The sequence below is a fragment of the Oreochromis niloticus genome, linkage group LG20 (genome assembly GCF_001858045.2).
Source record: "Oreochromis niloticus isolate F11D_XX linkage group LG20, O_niloticus_UMD_NMBU, whole genome shotgun sequence".
In the NCBI taxonomy this organism is placed as follows: domain Eukaryota; kingdom Metazoa; phylum Chordata; class Actinopteri; order Cichliformes; family Cichlidae; genus Oreochromis; species Oreochromis niloticus.
This window is the reverse complement of record NC_031984.2, coordinates 19,488,186-19,514,861: the sequence shown is the minus strand read 5'-3', so window position 1 is coordinate 19,514,861 and position 26,676 is coordinate 19,488,186. Positions and strand designations below refer to the sequence as shown.

General features: G+C 43.9%; 2 protein-coding genes across 2 annotated transcripts in view; one reads left to right on the top strand and one right to left on the bottom strand.

Annotated features, from left to right (window-relative positions):
* The window catches only part of lrp1ab (low density lipoprotein receptor-related protein 1Ab), a 79,730-nt gene that overhangs the window by 14,869 nt on the left and 38,185 nt on the right, over window positions 1–26,676 (bottom strand). The window contains exons 8-58 of the mRNA XM_005478051.4: window positions 26,361–26,583; window positions 25,322–25,511; window positions 25,068–25,211; window positions 24,704–24,940; window positions 24,381–24,561; window positions 23,832–24,054; window positions 23,553–23,742; window positions 23,335–23,457; window positions 22,915–23,055; window positions 22,511–22,636; window positions 21,987–22,103; window positions 21,803–21,883; window positions 21,535–21,702; window positions 20,264–20,446; window positions 19,289–19,486; window positions 18,903–19,148; window positions 18,417–18,614; window positions 17,150–17,354; window positions 16,846–17,010; window positions 16,367–16,611; window positions 14,650–14,781; window positions 13,517–13,744; window positions 13,129–13,303; window positions 12,783–12,877; window positions 12,506–12,655; window positions 12,266–12,406; window positions 12,023–12,151; window positions 11,800–11,931; window positions 11,587–11,721; window positions 11,346–11,475; window positions 11,087–11,213; window positions 10,431–10,582; window positions 10,217–10,341; window positions 9,649–10,023; window positions 5,467–5,656; window positions 5,069–5,273; window positions 4,777–4,969; window positions 4,350–4,475; window positions 4,130–4,258; window positions 3,895–4,014; window positions 3,534–3,647; window positions 3,200–3,349; window positions 2,977–3,099; window positions 2,672–2,788; window positions 2,431–2,559; window positions 2,199–2,327; window positions 1,937–2,077; window positions 1,602–1,789; window positions 467–650; window positions 288–373; window positions 75–194 (exon numbers count right to left, since the gene is read on the bottom strand). Of these exons, the coding sequence (XP_005478108.1) occupies window positions 75–194; window positions 288–373; window positions 467–650; window positions 1,602–1,789; window positions 1,937–2,077; window positions 2,199–2,327; window positions 2,431–2,559; window positions 2,672–2,788; window positions 2,977–3,099; window positions 3,200–3,349; window positions 3,534–3,647; window positions 3,895–4,014; window positions 4,130–4,258; window positions 4,350–4,475; window positions 4,777–4,969; window positions 5,069–5,273; window positions 5,467–5,656; window positions 9,649–10,023; window positions 10,217–10,341; window positions 10,431–10,582; window positions 11,087–11,213; window positions 11,346–11,475; window positions 11,587–11,721; window positions 11,800–11,931; window positions 12,023–12,151; window positions 12,266–12,406; window positions 12,506–12,655; window positions 12,783–12,877; window positions 13,129–13,303; window positions 13,517–13,744; window positions 14,650–14,781; window positions 16,367–16,611; window positions 16,846–17,010; window positions 17,150–17,354; window positions 18,417–18,614; window positions 18,903–19,148; window positions 19,289–19,486; window positions 20,264–20,446; window positions 21,535–21,702; window positions 21,803–21,883; window positions 21,987–22,103; window positions 22,511–22,636; window positions 22,915–23,055; window positions 23,335–23,457; window positions 23,553–23,742; window positions 23,832–24,054; window positions 24,381–24,561; window positions 24,704–24,940; window positions 25,068–25,211; window positions 25,322–25,511; window positions 26,361–26,583 (8,254 nt within the window). The remainder of the gene's footprint in view (window positions 1–74; window positions 195–287; window positions 374–466; window positions 651–1,601; window positions 1,790–1,936; window positions 2,078–2,198; window positions 2,328–2,430; window positions 2,560–2,671; window positions 2,789–2,976; window positions 3,100–3,199; window positions 3,350–3,533; window positions 3,648–3,894; window positions 4,015–4,129; window positions 4,259–4,349; window positions 4,476–4,776; window positions 4,970–5,068; window positions 5,274–5,466; window positions 5,657–9,648; window positions 10,024–10,216; window positions 10,342–10,430; window positions 10,583–11,086; window positions 11,214–11,345; window positions 11,476–11,586; window positions 11,722–11,799; window positions 11,932–12,022; window positions 12,152–12,265; window positions 12,407–12,505; window positions 12,656–12,782; window positions 12,878–13,128; window positions 13,304–13,516; window positions 13,745–14,649; window positions 14,782–16,366; window positions 16,612–16,845; window positions 17,011–17,149; window positions 17,355–18,416; window positions 18,615–18,902; window positions 19,149–19,288; window positions 19,487–20,263; window positions 20,447–21,534; window positions 21,703–21,802; window positions 21,884–21,986; window positions 22,104–22,510; window positions 22,637–22,914; window positions 23,056–23,334; window positions 23,458–23,552; window positions 23,743–23,831; window positions 24,055–24,380; window positions 24,562–24,703; window positions 24,941–25,067; window positions 25,212–25,321; window positions 25,512–26,360; window positions 26,584–26,676) is intronic.
* On the top strand, window positions 5,668–9,638 carry LOC102078354 (galanin receptor type 1). The gene has a single exon (XM_005478050.4). The coding sequence runs from the start codon at window positions 7,615–7,617 to the stop codon at window positions 8,647–8,649; it is 1,035 nt and encodes a 344-aa protein (XP_005478107.1). The 5' UTR covers window positions 5,668–7,614; the 3' UTR covers window positions 8,650–9,638.

Below are 26,676 nucleotides of genomic sequence, written 5' to 3'. Positions count from 1 at the left end.
ATAATCCAGCATTCCACAATAAATATTGCTCGACTATCAATTTAAACGAAAGGATTTCAGATGTTCTCACTCACCTCCATGTTGCTGCCGTTCATATGCATGCGTCGAATCATGCTGCCCTGAGTGGTCACATCTGTCCAGTAGATCATCTGCTCTGCATAGTGGAAGTCCAGTGCTACTGCATTATTAAGACCCTGAGGGGGGAAAAAGGCAGGAGCAATATTAGAAATGAATCTAGAGAAGAAAAACACTGAATGTTTCTTTAAACTGTGATCCATGTGTCTTACCTGCTTTATGAGAGTGTAATTGGTACCATCCAGGTTCAGTTTTCTCAGGTAGTACCGATTGGCAAAGATCAAGTAGGGCTCTTCATCTACACGCATATATCACATAAAAAACATACTTTACTGGTTTAGGAGTGCACTTGCTGTGAAGACGCACTGAAACTCACGTGTGTGTGCCTTACCCGATGTGGACTTGCAAACAGTGGGGTCATTGGGGCTGAGCTCAAAGCCGTCGACGCAGAGACAGTGGAAGCTGCCGTGTGTGTTGATACAGCGTTGGGAACAGGGGTAGGTGGTTGTGCACTCATCTATATCCACACATGTCTTCCCATCGCGCTTCAGCTGGAAACCAGGATGACACCTGCACTGAAGGTGCCAAAAGCACAGGAGATGTGTCAAAATCTCACAGCCTACGGATCTGGCCGCTTCTCACATTTAGCCTGCACCGGTTACAAAGGCGTGCCACTGTGTCTCAATCAGCTCTCAATCGGCCACAGACACGTGCGCTTTACCTTTCACCAAAAGCTTTATTTCTGCTCACTTTCTGAAAACGAAATCCAGCTGCTGCTGTCAAAAGTGCTGCATAAATAGCTGCAAATCTCATTTGCAAAGTCGTCTTCCAAAAGAGTACGCGGGTAAAGGATAAGCTGACATCTAATATGTGTTTAAAATAAATATGGCACGAACATCATCGCAGCATAAGGCACGGTTAGAACAAGTATTCATTACTAGTCAGAATCGTTTTAACTGTCACTTCCACTAAACACATCTATGTTTCAAAAGAACACACACACACAAATTCTGCTTTGCCATCATGTGGGAATTTGCAGTCTACCAATCCAGAATACACACAGAGGAAGCCACACTTGTGGAAAAGTCCCCGATGGCAAAGTTTCAATATATACAATTAAGTTTTGTGCAATCATAATTAGTCAGTTTGCAATACTTCTGAAATCCCGACCAGAGCAAAATGGATTCCTGAGGTGAACAAAATCTTATCATTTTCAAATTAAGCTCCGACCATAACCTCACCACCACAGACACAAGAGTTCACGCAGAGTTCAACCTGTTCCAGGACTGGCCTCCTACTTTCAAGAATGAGGCAAAACATGTTTTCGTCTTGCATAACTGCGTGCCTGAAGCGAGTGGATCCCAACCTTTTAAAATCAGCTCCTCATTGACTCATCATTACTGGCATATACATTGTTTTTCTCTGTTAACTCCATTAATTTTAGTAAAACATTTTGGCCCAATGAAGCCTGGGAAATAATTTAATTAGTCATGATATTTGTTTTTGACATACAATGAATTAGTTACCTTGAAGCCGATCTTAAGGTCGTCACAGAGCTGTGTGCAGCCGCTCAGCTTGCTGTTGAGACACTCGTTGATAAAGCAGTTGAGTTCATCGGAGCCATCACCACAGTCGTCGTTGCGGTCGCACAGCAGTGTCTCATTCAAACATTTTTTATTATGGCACATGAAAGCTGACTCATTGCACGTCCTCTCTGAAATCATAGACAAATAGCAGGTTATATTAGAGCATGAAGTGGGATGTGGCTACGTGTTTATGAGCAAGAAATTTAACATATGATTCACACCTTATTATGCTTGCAGAGAAATAAAAGATGTAGCGAAAGAGAGGAAATGAATACCAGAGTCTGTGCAGCGAGGGTTCTTGGGGGCTTCGTCGGAACGATCCTGACAGTCAAACTCTCCGTCGCACTCCCACTTCTTCTGGTTAAGGCAGCGGCCATTGGCACAGCGGAACTCGTCGGGACCGCACGGCGGGTATTCTACATCAAAACGCATTCGTTATTAATCTCAACTTCAGTCGGCGGTTTAGCAAAAACAACATTCATTATCAAGCAAAAGGCTAAATAAGCTTCCAGGATTGAAAGCGGAGCGAAAGCTCACCACATTCGAGGGATTCGTCCGACTTATCGACACAATCAAAGTCATGATCGCACACAAAGTGCTTGGGGATACACTGCCTGTTCTGGCACATGAACTCGTTTTCAGGATCACACGTGTTGTTGGTGTACACTGGAAGCAGATGGAAACATTTTTTTTTTTTTTTTTTTTAATGCATGGGGAACTGTGTCGCTTCTCTGCACTTTTTCATCCATCTGTTAACTGTGTCACTCACTGCAGCCAGCCTTCACACTCTCATCAGCTCCATCAGGACAGTCATTGTCTCCATCACACTTCCAGCGCTGCGGCACACACATATGGGAGCCTGGACACTGGAAAGCCTCAGGACTGCAGGTTTTGGATTCTGTAACGACATCATGTGAAAGTCATACAAGGACAGGACATCAGGAATTGTCATGGAGTTTAAGGTCTCCTTTAAATGTGAGAAGAGAAGTAGCGAGCAATATGTCACATACTGCATTTCTGGTCCTCATCAGAACCATCGCCGCAGTCGTCGGAGCCGTCACACACCCAGTGGCTGGAAATGCAGCGATGGTTCCCGCATTCAAACTGGGTGGATGTACAAAATTTGTCTGCAAGAGAGGGTGGGGAGCATTCAGCATTTTACGGTCATTATTACAATTAAGCTGTGTAAGCTGTGTTTTTCCATCTGCAGTGGGAAGCCCAAAAAAAACCAGTCTGGCTTTCTTTTTTTTGTATGCTTTGTGTGTTTTCAAGATAAAAATAAGGGTATTAGAGGACAACTTTGCAGAAGACTGACCACAGTGTGTCTCATCAGCCCCGTTCTCACAGTCATTCTCTTTATCACAGGTCCAACTCATAGGAATGCACCGACCGCTGGGGCAAGCAAAGAAGTTGACTGGACATTTAAGCTTCCTCTTATCTGCAACACAACAGAGAAAAAAGAAAGCAAAACATAATGAAGAACCTCTAGTGGGTTCAGAAAAGCTGAATGTCTATTGGTAGTGAAAGATAGCACTTACCTGGACAGTTTCTCTCATCAGAAAAGTCACCACAGTCATTGTTGCCGTCACACACCCACAAGGGCAGGTAACACAGAGTGGTTTTCTCACAGTTTTGGAAAGAGGCTCCTTTAACTCCAAGCCGGAAAAAACGGGAGCAATCGGTGGGTTCTGAGAAAAAACAAGAACAAATTTCAGGAGCTAGTCTTTAAATTCTCCAAAATAAATCTTACACCGTTTCACATGAATTGCACTGAAGTAGATAGTCAATTTTATATTAATATACTGTTTAAGAAGTCCACTTGTGAAAAAAAAAGAAGAAGAAATGTTGTTGAAAATTGTGGCAGTTACATACGGCAGTTCATTTCATCGCTCGCATCCTCGCAGTTGACCACCTGGTCACAGCGGCTGTAGTTGGAGATGCAGCTTCCATCTTTGCACTGGAACTCTCCTGCTTTGCAAAGTGTCACTGCAAGCACATACAACAGTTTCACAAATGACAAATGGAGAGAAAATACATCCTCTAAACCACACACAAACTCTCCGTTAAGCACATTTTATAATTTCCTCAAACATTCCCACAGGCAGAACAGAGGTGTCATTAAAAATGTCGACACTATTCGAACTATGAGAATGTTTAGACTTAGAAATAGTTGAGAAAGACTGTTATCCTTTGTGCAGCTGCTAAGAGCATACTTTGGAAACAAACCACTTACTGTTGCAGGGCAGTTCATCTGAATGATCACCACAGTCATCTGTGCCATCACACCAGAAGTGGTGACCAATGCAGCGACCGTTCATGCAGCGCCTGTAGCCTTTCTTACAGAGTCGATTGGCTGTGAAGGAGGACCAGCTGATTTAGCTCAGGCACAGAGTTCTTTTTAAACATGTCTTGCAGCTAATTATTCATTAAATTAAATTCACCACCTAACTGCTCTGTAAAAAACTCACCGCAATAGGACTGCTTCTCATCAGACTTGTCCTTGCAGTGGGCCATGCCGTCACAGGTCAGACTGTAGTTGATGCAGTCACCATTTCCGCACTCAAAGCCATCGACACTTCCGCATGATACGTTCAGGGCTGGTGAGGGAGAAACGTTTGAATTCAGAAACATTCATCCATTCTGATGAAGACGGCAACGCTATGAAGTTTAATTCTTCCTCTTTCTTACGAGAACAGGTGTTGTCTTCGAGGAGTTGCTGGTCTCCACGGCAGCTGCAGTTGACCCGGCCATCAGACGTAGGCAGGCACAGGTCCTGGCAACCTCCGTTGTTTGTTCGGCAAGGAGAAAACTCACCTGAGGAATTTTTAGAGAAGCTCTTTAAACTGCACATCGAATGACTGACAAGCATGCTGATAGAAAATTTCTTGCATTTATTAACATTTGCATGAACTCTCTAGCTTGGTAATATTTAAAAGCCTGTGAAAGTTGGCTTTTTATTATATACATGGCAACAGACATGGCAGCAGCAAACTACAGCCGAATTTCATTCGTTTTGCAGTTATATAAACATAAATCAAATTACTGGGCAAATTAAAATGTTGACCTGATGGCAATGCCGGGGTAGGGGTCAAATTGCAGCACTGATGATACTCACAGCTGTTGGTGTCATTAGCTACAGCAATGATGCCCATTGGTTGCTGAGGGATGTCAGCACGCAGCACTTTCATGTCTCCTCCCGTGTACTTGTCAGCTCTGAGGACAGCCCTCCTCACCCAGTCAGTCCAGAAGATGTAATCTCCGTACACAGCGAGACCGAACGGATGGACGGGCTCGTTCTTCAGCAGCACCTGAGGAATGAAAAACAGTAGGTGTAATTCCATGAACACAAGGTGCAAGTCCATGTCTCAGGGAAACAAAACAAACAAAAAAGGAAAGAGCCGCCTTACGTAACGGTTGCTTCCATCATATTCACAGCGTTCAATCTTGTCCAGCGTGGCGTCAGAGAAGTAGAGTTTCTCAGCGCGGTGATCTATGGCCAGGCCGTTGGGAGTTTTAATGTCGCTGCCGATGATCACGATCACGTTGGCTCCGTTCAAAGAGGCCCTCATAATGCTCGGAGCCTGCTCGTTCCAGTTTGTCCAGAACATGAGACTACGGGGTGGGAACAAACCGAAAACAAGAATTAAGAGCAGTGGGAGCTCCCAAAATGTCTTGGTAAAAGAAAAAAAAAAGTTACACTTGACTGAGCCAAAATAAATCCAGTGCTTAAGAGAAAAAGAATAATTGTATTGGAACTGGGCCCTGATTTAGTGCAGAGCAGCAAACTTCAATATTAATGACTCACTCTTGACACTCGTCCAGCACAAAGGCTCGAGGGTGGTCTTCTCCAGACATGGTGACTACGGTGTTGCGGTTATAGGCCACAGAACGGCTCTGGTCCACAGTGTGGCGAGTGATGGTGGACGTTGTATAACTGGTCCAGTAGAGTGTATCCCAGCCACGATGGTATGCCAGGCCCTCAACTGACCCAACATCTGTGATAGGGAATATAATATATTGGACCCATGATTTTTCAGACTTCAGTTCTTTCCTGCTGTCAGGCCAACACTTTGAGAAGTAAAAGGCTTAAGGTGAACAAATGCTTTAGATTACACTAAAAAAATATAACCTCTTAGAGGCATTAGTGGGAGTTTTAAAGAGAATTCAACACATCATAAATCACTGTCAGGGTGTTACCACGGAGCACCTATGAGACTAAAGAGGAAGTGGAGCTTTTAAGGTTTTCCCCATCCACGTGCATTATCTAATAAACTGTGAAACATGGACGAAGACTAAGACAGAGGGAAAGCAGAGGTCGGTGAAACAGGGAACAGTAAAATGGAAGTGATGCCATACAGAACCGAGTGTGCGTCACAGCTGTTGTTCTTGGACAGAGTTTAAAGAGTCTGTCTCATCGTGTCATTTTATGGATACCCGCCTGCGCATACAAACACAGCTTATTGTGGATACTCTCATTCAAGATCTTGTTCTGGGAAGAAAATTGCAACTGGGACAGCTTGAGTCACTTTAGGGATAAAGTCCAGGGTAAAGACAAAGCAGCTTCCCCCAGCATCGATTTTTCCTCTTTTTCCCCCCCTCTCAGTACCCACACAAGACACATCATCACGGAAAAGAATACCGTGCTGCAGCCTTGCAGGCTCCATGGTGTGCATTCATCTCTGCTTAGTTACATTAGCAACCACATTTATGACCACTTACAGCCAACAATAAAAAAAAAGGGATACTCTACATAACTGTTTGCTCTCAGCTGAAAGCCTTTAATTGCCTTTTAATAGACAAATGTCGAAGTGCCATAATCAGCAGTAATGCAGGCCAATTTTGAGGCTGAACACACTGCTAACAGACTTAAATAAATCCAAAAGAGCAGCTTGGGGCCAAATACAGTCACACAAGCAAGTAAGAGTGATGAGTAAAGTTGGTTCAAGCCAGGATTGCGTAATAAGGAACATCAGGGCCCACCCGGGCCTACCCTCCCACTGGGTAATTCAGCTCAGCCCCTGGTGACTGTGCAAACAAGAGAGAAAACCTGACAGGAAGCTGATTACCTCTCAGAACAGAGTCTTTCTGACACTCACGAGGGAGAACAAAAGCAGGGCGAGTGACGCCTGAGAATTACTAAGCGTTAGTTACCATTCATTTTCATCACGCCTCATCTTTTTTTTCCTTAACGGATTAAGGACCGCATTAGATGCAGAGCAACTCTTCTTCCGGCGGAGTCTACAGGTTACAAGCCTCTGAAGAGCTTTCACATGGACAATGAGTCTCCGGTTGAGGGGAATACTTAAGTCAAGTAGCATTGACTGCCTTTAGAGAGGAATGCCAACTAGCAGCTACTGGGATGGATTTGTCCACTGTTGCCTGGTTTCAAGAATCAATACAGCCATAGAGTAACTACATTATAAAGGACGTGCTGATGCAGCTAAGGAAATGCAACTCTGCAAAGACTGCCCTTTAAGGTCATCCTTTCATGTTTTCTGAAAAAGAAAAGAAAAGGGAAAAAGAAAAGCTTCATAACAACACTGCATTTTTCTGATCCGTTTTCCCAGAAATGGGGAACACCATATCCAACAATCGTTAAGTAATTTACATTTCTTCAAGAGTCACAGTGTGAAAACGACTTTGCAAGTGCGAGATACAGTCAAGTCTGTTTCTTTTTGAGCAAACGAGGCACACTGTTTTGTTTCCCTTTTCCTGTGAGTCGGTGAGAAAGCCAGCTGACCAGTGTGATCTTATCTGCTTAACTAATTACTATCATCATGAAACCACTAACTGCCTCGGCAGAGTCTTTTTTTCTTTTTCTTTCCTTTTTTTTAAAGACATGAACTGGAGCCAACAGCTGTAACACCCAGAGACTACATGAACAAGCTGTTCTGCTGCTTAATATTAACAAGATATTAGATTAATTACTTCGCAGACTTACGGCGGGGATTGCATGGAGAGTTCGGGGCAGCAGATGAACAGAAGCGATCTGGGCAAAATGAATGGAGATGAGGTTTTGATTAAATGTTTAGTCCCCATCTTGGATGGGCTGATTCTGTTGACTGGTCTCATAGGGCAAACTCTGGTCGTCATCATTCTTACTAGGAGGAGGAGGAAACAGAACCAACCCCCACACGGCACAGACATCCTACTTCTGGTTCTGAGCGCTGCTGACCTGCTGCTGTTACTCTGCCTGCCCTTCCACACCTCCGCTATCACCCTGGGCTTCTGGCCTTTCGGCAGCTTCCTGTGCAAAGTTATCAGTTTCCTGGGCGTTGCCTGCTCTGTTGCCTCCGTATTTACCATGGCAGCTTTGGCTGTGACTCGCTACCTTACAGTGGTACACCCCACCTGGGCCTTCCGCTTGCGAATGCACAGGCGCATTAAACTGACAGTAGCTCTGCTCTGGGTCCCCGCCTCAGCTCTGGCAGCACCACAGTTTGCATTTCGCACAGTCACCGTGTCCAGTGTTGTGCAGTGCTTCGCCTTCCTGTCTGACTTCAGCCAGCTGGTCTACAGCATCGCCCTTTTCCTGTTTGGCTTCGCTCTGCCACTAGGCATCATTATATTAATGTATGCAAAGATTTATTGTTTTCTTCGATATGCACGCCAGGTGGGGAATGCCCCTCAGCTAGAACGCTACCAGAGACAAGTCACTCACACTTCAGCCCTACTGGTCGTCGTCTTTACCATCCTGTGGCTGCCCTCCTATGTCCTCATGTTTTCCTTAATTGGAGGACATTTAAAACGCTCATCTGGCAACAAAATATTTGCCATCGTGGCCAGGCTGCTGGCAACCTCAGTGGGTGTGGTAAACCCTGTACTCTACGGCTTTGTGTCTCAGAAGTTTAGGCGAGACTTACTAGAGCTTGGAAGAAGGCAATGGGCACGATGCAGAAACTGTGTGATTGGCTGCCCTTATGCAATGAGCAGAGACATGGTACGGCCTTTTGAGGAGGACACTACCTCAGGGAGAAGCCAAAACTGACTTTACAGAAGGAGATCTGGAATTAAGACTCGTTATTACCTCCAAACAGGCTGAAATATTACATAAGAAATGCTCAGTGACGTTAAATCTAATAAAATAAATTCCAGATGTAAGAGATTTACTGCAGATTGCCAAAGTGATCACTTTCTTGATGTTTTTCCACATTCGTTTTTCATCCAGCAATGACTGACTTTATTCCATTAGCACATGTGGAAACAGCACTAGTCTTGGAGGTTTCATTAACAGTGTGTTTTTAAAAGTTAATCACTTGGACAACAGACTTCTCTAAAACATGACAGAATGTGATTATGTAATCATGTCAAAAGTTAATATGATTGTTTAGATTTGGTGTGCAGTCTCATCTGGACAAATACACTCCTCTAACCTCAGCTGGAATAACTCTTTGGAGCTGAATAAGTTCTGCATTCGGTACACGATGTAAGACGTCATTCTTAAAACTGCTTCAAACCCTTGCTCTCAGCGCAAAATCAGTAAAAACACAAACCCTGTGCACCTTCCTTGTTTTCCTGCTGTGCTTAACAAAATAATTCATGTTTTGAATCTTGTTAGATGTGAACAGCTCTGGTCCAGGGCTTTTAAATGTGATGCTTCACTCTTGAATTATTTAAAGAGAGCGGGATTTAAAAGGCACTTCAGTGGTGAAACAAGCAAAAACCAGGGCGTGGGTGTTAGTGTGCGCAAGCGTGTATTCTTCGAGTAGCAGCTCTCAAGTGATGTCAATCTCTACTGGTTGAGAAGTTACAGCTGTGTGTTCGTTACACCGGATCCTCCCGGATGCTTGTATTATGATGTCTGCTGACACCGTAGAGGGGACAACATTCAATTATTAATGGAGAGAATTTTAAAATATGGTAGCAAACAGCAACGCAGCTGAAATATTTGTCAACACAGGTGGGGAAGTCTTAAGAGCAGCAAAACTTAAAGTTTTACCGACGCTTTGACGGAAAAGCGAAATGCAACTGATGACTCCGCACTTACTTTCCACCACGATCTTGCGGTCTGTGCCGTCGTCATTGATCTGCTGGATGTTGCCAAAGTGAATGTCGCTGAAGAAGATGCGGTTGGCTCCCCTCCCTCCCCCGCCGTGGTAGTCAAAGCTGAGAGCGATGACATTCTTCATGTGGTCGGGATCCTCGAACGGCTTAATGGGCGCGTTGAGGTTTGTCTCGTCGGACAGGTGGATGCTTTTCAGTATGGTGCGCTCCGAGTACAGCAGGTAGCCGTCGTAGTCACGGCAACTTTGGTTGTCCTCTGCCAGCATGCCATGAGCACAGGCGCAGGTGCGCTCCCCATTCCCACGGAAAAGACACAGCTGTTCACAGCCGCCGTTGTTGTTTTTGCAGACGTTCGTCCCTGTGGAGAGAGTCACACAGTTTATTAGCATTGCTGTTACACCAACAATGAGTATGGTTAAATACTAAAGGTGGTGATTAATTTTGTCATTGTGTTAAGCAGCTGCCATCTTATCAGGACATTTTAAACAGTAAAAGCGACTTTTTTAAGGTTATGATAATATGTATATGTGTGTGTTTGTGCATGTTTCTACCTGTCTGTCTGGCTCTATTGAAAACTTTAATATCTTTGAGCTGTACACCAATGCCTGTCCTGAGCTGCACAGCATCTGTAGCGTTGTCTTTGTTGCCTCTCTTAATGGAGCCATTAGCATGGGTCCTAAAAAACAAGAACAAGAACAATAAAACAGTCAGTAAAAGAACACTCTTACAACATGAAGTATTGTTCAAAACAACGTAAAGACTGACCTATCACTCCAGTAGATGTATTCCTCAAATACAGATACAGCAAACATGTCCATGTTGTTGTTGCCCAGAACCAGCTCCCTGTTTTTTCCAGTCTCCAGGTTGATGCGCTCGATCTTGTCTGTCCTGGCATCGCACCAATACAGCAGACCCTCCTGAGGACAGAAAGTAAAAAAACAAAAACAAAAACTGTGATTATTCAGGAAAGACCAAAATTCTAAGATTTCAGTTAAATTGAACCCGTATTTGGGAGACCAGTTAGCTGATAACCAGTTTGTCACGTAATCTTTTAGTGAATATCAAGTGACTTTAGGTGAGTCCGACCTAAAGATAAATTCTCAGTATTTTAAAATATTATTACAATTTACATTAAAAAAGGTTTAAAGATACCTTTTTAACTTTATAAGAAAACTGAATCCAAGAGGAAGTCCTTTCAAAATCTAAACAATGTTTTAGATAAATGGATTAGAATTTATCAAATAAAATGAGATGATTAAAATTTTTTCCTTTATATTTTATCTCTGTTGTATCCATTTAAAGACCAGCTGACCAATAGTCCAGTCTCTGAAAAGTCATGGTATAAATTATCATACGTTGGAAACACCCTGTATTAATAAAGCCAAGTGTGTTTCGGAAGTGCAGTCAGTTGTTGTTCACACCTCATAATCAATGGAGATTCCATTTGGCCAGCTTATGCTCGCATTGACCATGACCAGCCTCTGGGAGCCATCCAGCCGTGAGCGTTCAATACGAGGATACTGACCCCACTCAGTCCAGAACAAATACCTACAGCCAAAGAAGCAGGGGATTATTTAAAACTTTAGTCAGAGGAAGAAGTATGCTTGGGAGTACACTCCAAGTAACTTAAAGCAGCATTATTACAGAAAGCAAAATTAATCTTCTGGCAAGGAGCCTTACCCTTTCACTGGGTGGACAGTTATGGCTCTGGGTTTGTCCAGGCCCTGGGAAATGACAACATAGCGGAAGGAGCCATTCAGTCTGGCCACCTCGATCACATCAAAGCCCTGGTCAGTCCAGTAAATATTTCCTGTAAAAGATTAAGTCCATCAATCATTCTGCATCTTTTATCTCTGCTCAAGCAGTAAGCACAAATGTTGGAGCGAGTTTAATTGTGATTGCCATTTTGCGACGACCCCACCTGCTATCCAGTCAACAGTGATGCCCTCCACCCTGCCAATACCGTTGGTTACCACATCTTCCCTCCACGTCTGATCCCTCTTGGCTCTGCTGATGGTGCTCAGACCCATGTCCACCCAGTAGATTGTGTCATTCTCTGAAGACCACACAAAAACGGGTTTAAAAATATCACTCAAGCTGGGTTATCTATTCGACGTCCCTTAGAGTCACTCACCAGCGTGGAAGTCGATGCCAACAGCCAGAGAGGTTCCAGAAACCGGCACCAAGGCATCCGATTTGTCTGCTGGGTCGAGAGGAATTCCTCTGATTCCCTCATGAACAGAGTAAAGCAGGAAGGAGCCCATGCCTGCTCAGAGAGATTAGGTTATTGTTTTCTGCTCGCCTCACGATGCACTTCTCCCGGTTTTTCTACTCTAGTTACCGTAGCCGCTTCTTACCTTCACAGGACTGCTGGCCCGTCTTGAGGCTGTATCCAGCAGTGCACATGCAGGACCTGGTTGTCGGAGAGGTGGGCAGACACAGCTGTGAGCAGTCACCATTGTTATTACTGCACAGGTTGACACCGGCTAAAGAAAAAAAGGGATCAGAGGAACAAAGACAAACATTTTCTTTACTAGTATTTGCATTAAATGCAGGAGGCTTTACATCCACTTCAGAACACGTAACTCTTTTTCTGTTACCTTTCTGCACATCCTCATCATAGATCCTCATGTGCATCATTGGGGAGGTGTTGTTTCGCAAAACTTTCCAGTTTCCTCCATCCTTCTTGTCACATGTTCCTATCTGGTCAGTTCCCTGATCGGCCCACCACAGCTTGTCTCCTACATAATTGATATAACCAGAATGCAAGCCAAAAGAAAAATGTTAAAAATACAGAGGACAAGGATGATAAACTTAAAGTATTACACTTTTCTTCTTACCCATAATAGCCAGTGCAGTCGCCTTGGTCAATTTGCCTTTAACACCTTCAAGGATCTCAAGTTTAGAGCCATCCAGCTGACAGCGGTTAATGGTGCTGTTTCCTGAGCTGATCCAGTACAGCTGCTCCTTTTCATAGTCAATAGAGAGGCCTGAAAGCCAATCAAAATCATGCTGTTATTTATGTATAGTATATGTGCTACACTAATATGTTTGTTCTGGGCTTTTACTCTGTAGAGAATCTGTATTATTTTCTGAGATAAGAGTACATCTGCTCACCAACTGGTCCTTTCTGGTCGGTGAAAAGTGTGGTGCGGTTGCTGCCATCCATGTTAGCCATGCTTATACTGTCACCGTCAGTCCAGTAAAGCTTCCTGTGATGGGAGTGTGAATATTATGAAATGTGGAGAGAGGCAAGAAGAGTACAGTACTAAACATGGATAAAGTAGGTCAAAAATTAAGACTAAACTTGAAGGGAATAAAAAAATACCTAAGAAGTAAACAACAAAAGAAAAAACTTCCATCTTTGTCTTCAAAGTCAAAAGAGACCTAAGTGAGTAATATTAGGAGAAATAACTGACATTTTAAACTGAATGCAGACATATTAAGTGCAGGGAACACTCACCCAAGCAGAGGATGTACCACAAGACAGTGGGGCTTGTCCAATCCCTGGATGACGGCATTCTTGAAAGATCCATCCAGTCTGGCCACATTGATCTGCTTCTTATTGGCATCGTAGCTGGTCCAGAAGAGGTTCCTGGACACCCAGTCTACCGCCAGGCCGTGGGCATTAGGAAGGTCTGCCAAATTTCAGAAGCAAAATGAAGCTTTGCAGATTTTCAGAACATGCAGCGTGCTAACGAAAACGGTTTTTATTCATCTTCCCAAACCCTCCTATTATACTTTACAGCGAATATTAAATTATGAGCCTTATTTAAAAAAAAGAAAAAGAAAAGAAAAACAAAGAAGTAAATAAATCACGGGATGACAAATATTCCTAAAGCTGTTCTTACCAGCAGAGACCACAGTCTCCACCCCTGTGCCATTGATGAAAGCTCTCTTGATGGTCTGTGTTCGCACATCTGACCAGTAGATCCGATGCTCCACAGCATCATAATCCACCACTGTCACATTGTCTATATCCGGCACGGTGAAGGAGATTATGTAGTTATAGTAGGGGTTGTCGATGTCGACACCTCGGATCTCGATCTGACGAGCATAAAGAAGGAACTTGCGAGACTCTGGAAAAGAGAAACAAAGACAGGATGAGATAAGTCCTTTTATTGCATCTACTAAAGCACGTTACCTGAGCAGGAATAGAAAACTAGAAACAGAGGAATAAAATGCATATTTCTGGTTTTTTAACATGTACAATTACACATGTCAGTTTTTCCAACTCCAATTTTATATTAGGCATAAACACCCTTCTTCAGCTACATACATTCTAAATAAGGAATTAGGCAAGGTTAGGTTTTTACTTGTTATTCTTAAGAGAGATTGGAGGTGGAGATAAAATAACACCTGCTAAACGGAAAATTTGCATAATCAGTATAAACAACAACTGATTTTAAGCTTAAGTTTGGTCAAAACTTATTTGGTTCAGAGTGAAATATAAGTGCTTAATTGAAGTTCTCATTTTAATGTGAATCCAATTATTTTTACATCTACATGGCTCATGTTTGGATCATTTTTGGAGAAATGCTAAAATATGAGGCGACGAGAAAGAGCGTCTGCACACATGTATAAAAATTCCCCACAGCTACCCTTCGAAACCATCATGAAACCCACTCATGCAATCAAACTACAACGAATGAAGACTTCCCTTCATCTTTAGTGACAGGATTTTATATGAAATTGAATGGAAATGAAAGCTAAGAAGGGAATATGGAGCAAACGGAGGCGACGTAATCAGATCCTCTATCAGAAAAGATGTCCTGTTCAGCAGCACGGCTCACCGTAGCAGTCAAAACAATTGCATGAAAAGATTCCAGCAAACACAAAGGCCCTCTCTTCCTCCTTGATGTAATGGATTATATGCGACAGCACTGTCTGTATATCCTCCATCACAGCGGATTTGAAAAGGTAAGGGGAAAAGAAAGTGGGTGATGTGCGTTTTTCTGCTTTGAAACAACGGGTCTATCCTTACCTTTGCAGGTGTGCTTGTCGGGCTGCAGCTTCATGAGGTGAGGACAGGCGCAGGAGAAGGTCTGGTTAAAGTTGATGAGACACAAGTGGGAGCAAAGGGGTTTACCGTCAGCGGTGGCACATGGGTTGGGGGCTGAAAGGAAGGAAAGGAAAAACATTAATTAGGGTGTTTCAAGAAAGCAAGAGAGACACAAAAATGCAGATGAGATGTGTTTTGTGAGAAACACCGGAAGAGGAGGCTCACAGTGAGCTTTGAAGATTTCAGTGAATATAATGCTAATAACTCTGCATTGTAGTATTACACTGAGACATGCTGGAGCCTGCTTGTGTCAGAGGTATTAAATTAACCTTTTACTCTCTATTTATTGGCCTTTAAGGTAATTAAGTGGAAAAAAAGATTTGTGCCTTAAGAAGTCCACAGACTGTGTGACTATAACAAACGTATACATTCATTACAATGTGCATCATTCAACTTGTGTAGGACATGAAGTTAGATGCATGGAGACTGTACAGTGTAACAGCGAGATCGTGGGTTAGAATGCACAGCTGCAGCTCCTCCACTATTTGGTTCTAAGCTACTTCCTCTTGACAGGATTATGATAACAGCTGGAGAACTCATTGTACAAACAAGGCTTCTTCTGCTACAACTCAGCTACACATTCTTCTCCATTGGAATTCCAAATATTTTGTTTTCCATTTTTAATCCCTTTGGTTTTAGTTTAGTTTTTCCCCCCACAACAGCACCATAGATATGGTCAGACTGCCACCTGACCACATACGTAGCAGCAACAGTCATAGTGTGGGATGGTCATCCTAAATTCTGGGCTCAGGCTATCATTAGTCATAAGACAATTGCAAATTGCAAACTGTGAGCTTTAGGACCAGTGGTATGAAGCAATATCACCACAGTTATTTTACACTGGCTATTATTTATCAAGGACAGCCTAAACAGACACAGTTTAAGACAATGGAAATACCCCGACCCCTCCAAGGGCCAAGAACTGTATTTATTAACACATAGCGGTGTATAAATGTGTGTGAGAAAGGGTAAAGGTGGCCTGCAGTGTGAAGTACTTTCCCATTTACTTTGTATCCCAGATCTGTCAAACCAGCTTGTTGCCTCGTCACTGTCATAGTTATTGGTTGCAACTGTCAATCAACAGTTTAGTGAGATCTCTCTTTCCTTGCCACCAGTTACAGACCCGGTGCCTCTCCACTGCCCACATACCCTTGGGATCCCCTAACCACTGGCTACTAAACAAGGTGACAGTGCGACATGGCAAAACGCTCAAAAATAAATTCGACGACCCTTTTGTAATCTTGTCAATCATGTCCGTCTGTGAGATCAGATCAACATATGACATTTAAGTTGCAGGGGGAGGATTTTATTTCCTACCCGGGCCGTGGGAAATGCCAAACAGTGAGGTGACTTTTTGATCAACAAGGCAAAAGCGGGAGGTGTCCAAATTGCTCACAGTGTGAGAAGACAAGAAGTCTCGCAGCTCTAAAAGGTCAGCTGTCTTTGGGGAACAGGAGCCATGAATAACATGGTGAGCAATGAACTGTGAGCTCGCCACCCTTCTCCTTAGAGTTACAGCCCAAAAACATTCAGCCATGCTGACAAGCAGGGGTAAATGTGTGACACGGCTGCTCTCTCCCTATGCAAGCATGTGTTTCTCTGTGAATGTCTATGCCTCTTTATCTGGTATGCTACATACCCTGGGGTTGCCTGGATGGGTGATAGACCTGCAAGTCAAAGGGCTGCGTGTTGGTGCGCTGCACCACAGTAACGTTGTGTCCTGTCCATTTATTGGCTTTGGCCAGAGTGTTAGTCCTCCAGTCAGTCCAGTAGACCTCGCCTCCGTACATAGTGACAGCAAAGGGGTGGGACAAATACTCATGACCCCGCAACACTTCAATCAGCCCCGAGCCATCGTACATTGCTGAGTAGATAGCATCCGACCTTGAGAAACAACAGAGAGATGTATAGTATGTAAGAGCAGAGACATATCAGGTTAAGTATGTTCATGTTACTCTTTTATCTGCTCTTTATATGTAGTTTGTTGTGAGCAAAGAACAAAAAACTGGTGTAGCAGCCAGAGATGAAGAAAACTGAGCGAGTGGGTGATGGAATAAGCAAGTGGGTAGATGCGGTGCAACGTGCGCTGTATATTTAGAATCTAGTGGCAGATGCTACCTGGCATCAATCCAGACAATGCGTCTTTCCATGTAGTCCACAGTGAGTCCGTTGGGCCACCCACCACTGCCGGTCTCCCTGTGGATGGTGCGTCTGCCTTCACCGCTCATAGATGCTGCCTCAATTCTGGGCAGACTTGCATCCCAGTCAGTCCAAAACAGGATACTGGCGACAGAAAATGATCGATGTGAGGAGGGATTTTACAGATGTGTACAGCATCATCGCATGAGAACTGGTTAATGAAAGAAACAGTAGGATGAATATATCCATCCAAGTTTGGAATCCATCCATATATGGTTCTTACCCATCTCGAGGGTCTAGGGCGATGGCTCGGGGATGCTCCACTTCGCCGGCTAGCAGGGTCGTTCTCATGGTCCCATCCAGTTTGGCCACCTCAATCTGGTCCAGATTGCTCTCCACCCAGTAAATGTTTCCTGCTATCCAGTCCACAGCTAGGCCTTCTGGAGTAGCCAGCCCATATTGGATCACCACCTCAAAACTGGTCAGGGCTGACCGGAGCAGAGAAAATCCGTACAGAAAATTTGAAAATGCTTCTTTTTTATTTTAAAGCTACACATCAAACATGACAATTTTATAGCATGTGAGGTTTTAATGCTAGTAAAGTTTTAAGACTGGGGGAAAAAAAGCATGGTTTGTGTTACTCTGACTAAAAGAGAAAAAATCTCAAGATGGCACATTTATCACAAACACCCCTGAAGACAAAACCAACCCCACACCTAAGAAAACACACAAGACCTCCCTCTTTTTTCTTTCCCCACAAACATTTGGATTTAGTGCGAACTAAGTGCAAAACCACAACTTGTGATCAATCTTTGGCTCAGGGTTAAAGCACACATTTCTTCAAAATGCCTTCCAGTAGTAATTAGAGCGAGACGGGTATGTCTTTGCAGTTTGCTTGAAAGAACAGTGGAGTGATATCTGCCTTTATGTGCCTTTGTGTAGGCCAGGGTTCCTTTATTAAGGCGCTGGCACTACCCAGTTTATGCCCACTACTTTGGAGCTGCTGAAATGACCTACTTAACAAGCAGCAGGAGGTGATCTATGAGCTGGTCACAATGTTCCTGCTCAGGAACCTTGTTTTAATGTTAAACTTGGAGGGCTGGGAACTGGAACAGCAGTGTGTTGTGCCTCCTACGCTACATCAGTGTTTTGGCTGCAGTCAGGCACAGCAAGTACTGAGACAAATAGGAAGAGACAAAGCTTTCCGTGTGCCCCCTTAGTGCTGTGCTGAGAACACAATTTGATTGGCGAGCAGACCTGGGTTTTTGGAGCACGAAAGGCTGACAATGACCTGCGGGATTTATTCAGGGTCAGAGACCACCACTGCTGACCACAGCCTCTTTTAAAAAACAATTGGCTCTGAGAAATTAGAGCGCATTTGCTCAGCGGAAGTTAATTTCCACGAAATGCTCAGTCAAAATCATTATTTGCTTATGTAATCACCACCTTGCAAGAGTTTTGCTTTAACAAAAAGATGATAAGATATAAAATCTGACTATTCAAAGCAAAAAAAGAAAAAAGAAAAAAAAGAACACAACAAGCTGCCTCACCTCCATTTTCAGACAGTTTCCCACGATAGATTTTGTCCTCCACAACATCAGTCCAGTACAGGGTGCTCTGGTTGAGATGGAAGTCTAAAGCAATGGTGTTTCTAAGGCCTGGTACAAGGACACTGAACTCTCCTTTATGAAGGTCAATCCTTCTGATCTCATGGCGATTGGAGAAGATAATGAAAGGCTTGAAGGGATCTGAAGGAGAAAAGAAACTCACTCAGCAAAGTGTACGGAAAAACCAAATCCCAAATTCACAAAAACCCCATGTTGGTCATGGATCAAATCCTGTCACATCGCATCCATTCGCTCCATATAACATTTCTAGTTATAAATATGTCAAAATGCTTGCTGCTCAGCCTTTTGAAGAAACATTATTAGTGGAGTAAATCCTCTAGTAGTGTAAAGTAAAGTGAGAAAAAAAAATCTCTGCATGACAAAAGTCCCTGTTTTTTTTTGGGGGGGGGGGGGGGGGGGGGGGCGTACCGGTGCTTTTGCAGCTCTCCATGTCAGACTCCAGCTCCCAGCCCTCGTAGCAGGAGCACTTGACACTAGATTTCTCCTGTTCACACTTCTGGCTACACTTGAGATGTTTGGCGCAAAAGCTCTGGATCTGGCAGGTCTTGTTGTCAGCTCCCAGCTCCATGCCCAGGGGACAAGAACACATGAAGCCTTCCCCGGGAATAATGCTGCAGTTGTGACTACAACCCCCATTGCCCACCGAACACAAGTCTGCAGGCAAGAAACAAAATGAAAGGGTTGGAGTTTGTCCAGAAAGGTGTTTTGAATGTTAAATTGTAAGTTAAATCACAACAGAACATTGAACAGATGTTGTGCTTTCTGAGTTCAAAGTTTTTCCAGAATATTCTTACCACAAAGTTTCTCATCGGAACCATCCGGACAATCGTCTGTGCCGTCACACAGCTTCTCGGGAGGCAGACAGATGGAGTCGTTGGTAGCGCACACGTGGTGAGACAACTTGCACACCAATGCCTCGCAGTTGTCCTCATCCGAGTTGTCCTCACAGTCACTGTCACCGTCACACACCCAGGCTTTGCTGATGCAGCGAGCTGAAAAATAAGAGCACAAAATACCACTTTTTAAGCTTGTGTCATTAAGTTAGCGCACCCTTCAAAAATACATTTTGGTCAATGCTGCTTCAGCACTGAGTGGACAGAATGATGATCTTCTTTTAAACTTTTGTTTGAGCACACTAAATCTCTACATCTGGAAGGCATATTTGTGACATCGCAGCTGCTTTGACAGCGAAGCGTGGTCTAACTTGCAACTTGTCCATAAAGTAAAGAGAAGTCTTTTAGCTATTTTAGGATAAATCTTATATGTAGCAGTTTTGAAATTTAAAAAAACAGTTAATAAATTAAGTTTATAATTCATTTTAAGAATCTCTATGTAACTCACGTTTCTTGTAGGAAAATCCAAAACTCATGAGTAAAAGCACTGCTATTTTACATCACCGCATATGTCTGGAGGCAATCTCTATTATATTCCTAGAGCCTGGGTTAAATACAGTTTACAGTTAAATACAGTCACACCAGCATTTATATTGACACAAGCACAAAAAACAAAAAAACGACAACAGTGCTTTCCAAGTTACGAAAACTTGTACCATCCAGTTTTATGTAATCCTGCTCACAAAATGGAAACCAGTGCCAACAGTCAAACATTATCCATGACAGTCAGTAAATCTTGATGAGTAAGATTTTCCACTTTCTCTTCCTCCTGTGACAAAGCATTTGATTGCTTTCTTGTGGCACAAAAAATCATTACATCTTTAATTCATACTGTCCAAAAAGTTCACCCTTAACTAGCATCTGGCACAATCTTACCAGAGTCCCTGCAGCTGAACTTGACTGCAGGGTCACAAGTGTGGGTGACGCCCTCGCAGTTGCTCTCATCGCTCAGGTCCATACAGTCTGTGTCGCCATCGCAACGCCAGCGCATGGGAATGCACAGGCCGTCCATGCGACACTGGAACTCGTCTACGTGGCAGCCACCTGGAGGTCGGGTTGCTAGAGAGACAAAATATCATAGTTAACCAGCAAAAGTGATGGTGTGTGCAGAGAAGCAATCAAACACGAAACGGAAATCACAGCTCGCACTAGAAAGACCACACAAACAGATGCCCAAGAAAACAAAAACAAAAAAGAGAAAGAATAGGCCGTTACAGTCATTAGTTATTGTGTAGGCATCCTGGGATGCTGGGGTGACAATCTGACTCTGAGCCAACCCAAATAACAATAACACACACGGCTCACAGACTGGTGTAGCAGACAGATTAAATGCACCGCTGCAGAAACGGCACAGTGACATCTCCTTTTGACAGGGGAAGGTAAGTGTTCGGCACAGCTAAATACAACTGGACTCCTCGCGGCACAGGACCACAATATATAATAGGGGAAAGTGATGAAACCGTTTTATTTTATTTCACTTAATAACTTCCAGATGGCAGCCAAGAGAACTCACAAACACACGCAGCCGGGCACACACAACAGAGCACAGATTGCTCATTAGACCAGCAGGTCACGCTGGGCCCGGATTTTGCATGCTGGGACTTAACAGCATTTCGGCATGGATCAAACGGTACATACAACATCGGACGCTCACAGTTCACAGGAGCTTCTAGGCAGAGCAAGGCTAAGGGTAAATGTGCAACACTGAGATGTGACGTCGTTCATATGAAAAAGCAGCACACCCTAAGGAAACACTCCGAACATGTAAATTCATATCGCTACAGCACAGTCAAAACATCTGTGCTAGTTGCACGACACCATGAGAGAGTTTTGAGATTTGTTATCTAACCACAAAACATAGCAACAGAAATGGATAAGAGGAAGCTGGAGGGCATGCAGGGGCATGTAGAGTATAGGAAGTGGGATAGGGAGAAGCGAAACACTGCCTTTGTGACATTGTGACAACCCCTTCATAAATGCAAATAGCAACCTGTAAACATAATGATAGCATCTTTGATAAATGACAATGAGAACTTGACTCGGCTACAAGACAAACACAATTTCCATCTACAAACACTTGCGGAGAGCAGATGTTACCATAACAAAAACAATTTAGAGCAGGGCTATTTCAGTTTGAGCTAAATTACCTTGGTTGGTACAGTTGGCATGAGTCTCGTCACTGTAGTCTCCACAGTCATTGTCGCCGTCGCAGGTCCAGTATTCTGGGATGCAGCGGCCGCTGTTACATTTGAACTGGACGCTGGAACAAGAATGGCTGCAGCCTGCTTCGTCGCTGCTATCTCCACAGTCGTTGTCTGTACATCGCACACACACATGCAAGATTTTTCCATTTACTTCTTGGATTGGATTCTACAGTACAGCGTGACAGATGGGGAAGGGAGGGATGATACTCACCGTTGTCACAGCGCCAATTTATATTGATGCAGCGGCCATTGGCGCAGGTGAACTGGGTGAGAGGGAAACAGGTTGGATACGCTGTGGAAAGGGAGCAAAAGAGGAGTGTGTTTAAAAAATATTTATAGAGAAAAATGTGATATTCAACGAAGAGCAACAAAATGAAAGAGCAATAAAGACTCACCACAGGAATCAGGTTCATCTGAGCGATCTCCACAGTCATCATCAAGGTCGCACGTCCAGGAGATGGGGATGCAGCGCCCACTGGCACAGGGGTATTGGTTGGGTGGGCATGTGCGAGCTGAAATGGGAAATGATACATTTTTTCTCTCCTTATGTTTTAAGGTTTGCGCTGTTACAGACCCAAAACAATGTGAAATCGCCTCAAAAAGTACTGACAGTCGCTTTCAATTTATCTGACACACTCAGAGAGCTTTAACTAATGGTGTTAAAGATTTATACATCTTCCTGAACTCTTTGTAGATTGTTGCTGGCATCTGCTGCATGACTAAATGAAAACTAACAGATCACTTTGCATCGCTTTACTCTTACATGCTTCCTCCAATTAAAACTGTTTTAAAGCGGAGTCATCCTCTGATGACTGCATTACTCTTTTCCGATATGAGCACAGCTGTATGGTCTGGAATTTACTCTCTTTCTCCCTCTCTGTATGCTCTCCGAACTAGATGCAACTTAGCTTGTATATACCAGAGCAGGTGGTGTTCGATTCATCCTCATCGTTTCCACAGTCATTGTCACCATCACACAGCCATCGCAGGGGGATGCAACGATTGTTTTGGCACTTAAATCGCTCGGCTGAGCAGGTGTGCTGGTCTGGGGGAAGAAACAGAAAAGAACAAAATCTTACAAAACGGTTCAAAGCTTGTGTCTGTCAGTGAAGCAAAGAACATTCGAACCAAATGTGACCCTTCGCTTTTCGGTATCGACTCATGATGTCAAAGTTAGCGGCCACGTAAACGGCGCGTGGAAAAAGACAGATGTTGGAAACTCTAGTTTGCTCTCTGTCGGGTCGCGTTAGCAAAGACCCTTAAACACCCTTTTGTTTATCTTTGTGTTGCTGTGTAACCATGACAATGATGCGGCACACTTACAGCAGAGCTCAGGCGCTTCATCGCTGTTGTCCAGACAATCGTTGTCCCCGTCACACTTCCAGCGCTCTTGGATGCAGCGGTTGTTCTTGCAAGCAAACTCCCCAGGCTGGCACTGGGGCGGGGGCACGTAGGAGGGGTTGGCTAGAGAGGAGATCAGGGGTAGGAGCAGGAACAGATGAGCCATTGAGACAAGAAGCGAGCATCAGAACAAAAGCCTTTTAGTGAGCAAGTCGGCTTTTGTTAGTCAGCTCTTAAAGTTATAGAAATATTGACGGAGCTTCGTCAGAATTTCTGCACACATTTGGAAACACTAACACTTAAAATATCTTGCAAATTGAAAGCAAAGTGTGGATTTTGTTTTTAACTCATCTCTTGTACTGCCAAGCAATATCATCTTCTACTGGTAAGACAGATAGGTACCTGTGCAAGTAACGTTATCGTCATCAAGGATCTGATCATCAGCACAGGCGCAGGATCTGCCATTAGGAATGGCGAGGCACAGAATGCTGCAGCCGCCATTGTTAACTCGACACGCGTTGGTTCCTACACAAAGCCGAAGTGGGAAGAGACGCAAAACAGTGTCACGTAATCTTATATTTAATGGGAAAAGGGAAAAAATGAGTAGAAGGAGAACATACCTTGCTGCTGGTGTGCATCATACACTCTGATCTCAAATATGGGCGGCCTCTCATTGCGGAGTAGAGTGACTGTCTTAGTGACTTGGTCCAGTTTGTAGATGCTGCCACCACGGTACTCGTTCCAAAACAGAAATTGTTTGTAGTGGCATAAGCCAAAGGCATGGTTAAGCTCCTGCCCCTCATACACCACCTGTTAAATCAAGAACGCCATCTCAAATTCTAGTAGGACGAAATTGTAATCAGACAACAAATACGACATAGTCCCAGAGTTTCACCAACCTTTCGCTCAGTGGTGTTTAGGTAAACCATCTCAATGCGATCGTAGTAAGCATCCACCCAGTACAGGATTCCCTGGGGAATGTCCAGACTCAACCCGTTGGGCCACAGGACTGTTTTGCTAGTGAGGAACACTTGGTGATGTGAACCATCCATCCAAGCTTTTTTGATCTTGCCTCTGTTGCTCTCTGTGGGATCCTCCTCCCAGTCAGTCCAGTACATCCATCTGGGAGACAAGGTGAGGTATCACCACATTCAAAAGGTGAGACATTTCTGGATCTGAGCTGCAGAATCTCTTAAATATAGCTTTACGCTGTGATGCTCTTTGATGCAACATCCCACAACAAAACAAATGAGGGAGTATCTAAAAGAAAAAAATCTCTTGAAAACTTGCCAGCTCCTACACACATAAATGTGACCAGCGAGTCAAACAAAAATCTACCGTGTAAGCAGCCCACACAACTGCAAGTCACTCAAAACATACTTCTTCTCAACTGAATGCTGATGGAAAGAACATTCATTAAGTTAACAGCACCCTCCCTCAAGTCTCACCCGTGCTGGGGGTCCACAACAATGGCTCTCGGGTGGCTCATCTTGCCCTCAATGAGAATCTTGCGGGTCCGTGAAGCCTTCTCCAGCCTGGCAACGCTGATAGTCTTCTTTGGTCCATCATCTGTCCAGTAAAGATTATTTCCCATCCAGTCTACTGCTATTCCCTCTACCGTGTGGATACCTGAGATAAGCAAAAGTAGTCAGTGTGAAAAAGGACTGGCTGTCCAATCCAACAGAATAAAAAGAACTGAATCTGAAATAAGCTGACTTCATTATTTTTTTATCCCCAAATTCTTTTTAGTAGCCTGAATTTCAGTCTTTACCATCCTTCAGTATGACGTCTCTATCTGTGCCATCTATCTTCTGCCGACCGATGATGTAGCTTGTGGCATCAGCAAAGTATATGAATTCAGTGGTGGCGTGGAAATCCAATGCTCGGGGGTTCATTAGGTTCTCGATCGGAATCATGTACTCATCGGGCACTTTAGCGTTCATGTCCATGCCCCTGATGACTCCAGGACGACCCTTGCCATACACCAAGAACAACTCGTGGTCCGGTTCTGCAGAGAAGCATCGTAAATGAACAATTATTCTGTCAGAGATTTTCAAACCACTATTACTTCATTCCCATCTCCCATTATCAAATCAAAAGGTATTCATCTTTGTCGAATCAGTTTTTTCACTCACTCTTGCAGGATTTGCCATCGCTGCCGAGGCTGAAGCCCGAGCGACAGCGGCAGGTTCGGGTCTTGTGGTTGTTGCTCAGCAGACATATGTCAGAGCAGCCACCAGCTTTTCCGAACTGATCCAGAGTACACGCGTGACTACGCACTGAGCAAGAAAACAAGCGCACAGAAGTTATGTAACGATTTGCTTTGAAAAATACACTTGCCTGGCAGTAACTGTTATTTGTGGACGTTTATAAAAGTCTCAGTGCGCACCTTGAGGTTGACGTCTCTGATGGTACACGTGCAGCGCAGCTCCCCGATCTAAACGGGTCACCACCTGGAAGTCGGAGCTGTTGAAACGGTTAACTCGAATCACGGTCGTTTTGGAGTTGAGGTTGCCTTCGTTCGAGTTTGTTGCATAGAGATAGTTCTCAAATACAGTCAGCCCATACAGATGCTCGATCTGAAATAAGACAAAGGAGAAAAACATGGAGGGGAAAAAAAAGGGATGTTGCATGTTAGACATAATATCTCTGAATTCTTAGCAAAAGGGTTTGCTCAAGGTGGCTGACTAATAGTTTGGGCAATATCGTTTGTGTACATAATTTTAACTTGAACGCTGTCCTGCAAATCCAGGCTAATTCAACTTGTCTATTGAGTAATTGATCGGTTTAAATTATGGAGTTTAAGAATGTGAAGAATCTCTGCAAGATAGAGAAAACTAGAGAAACACAGACAGACAGACAGAGAGGGAGATAAAGAGCGACTGTCTGAGTAAACTTGGCACGGGGCAGCACAAAGGCTCCACTCCCCATCTGCTGTAAAGAAGAGAGGGGTCTTACTTTTATAAGGGTCTATTCTGTGCAGCTCTCCTCTACTGTCAGAAAGATGTATGGGCTGAGATCATATTACCTCCCTCCACCTCTCACACAAACACACACCACTACCACAGTCCTGATTTCATTAAGATCATTACTTCCCTATAAGTTTGAGCCAAGCTCCACTAGGGCTAGACTAATATGTTTAGCGAGGCACTAGCCAGGAAAATCACACTCTCTTTAAGTAATATCAATCAAGGCAATAAAAAGGACTTATCCCCAGGAGAGGCATGCACTCTTTGCCTGGACACACAGGAGACAACTGGAAAAGAGCTTTGTCTCCAAACATACGATTAAATCAGAGATATGGAAAACAGATGTTTTGTGAGTACTAAGCCGGGGTGATAAGATGCATGTACAGGCCTTTATGCTTGAGTGCGTTTGCATGTGATTAGGTGTACTTGTTATGGTTACACTGATCCTCAAATCCTCACCATCAGACCCTGGATGATGGTGTGCCGATTCTTGCCCTCATAGTCCACCACTTCGATGTAATCCAGGTAGGCGTCAGCCCAGTACACCAACCTGTTCACCAGGTCCAAAGTGATACCGTGGGGGAAGACAATCTTACTGTCGACCAGCTTAGTGCGGTTTTGCCCATCCATGTCACAACGCTCCACCCTCGGTGTAGACCCATAGTCTGTGAAGAACACTTTTCTGTAGCAGGAGGAAGAGGATAGATTAAAATTACAGAAGGTTTTACAGAAAAGGAAATGGACTAGATAAATTTAGTTGACCACAACTATGAAA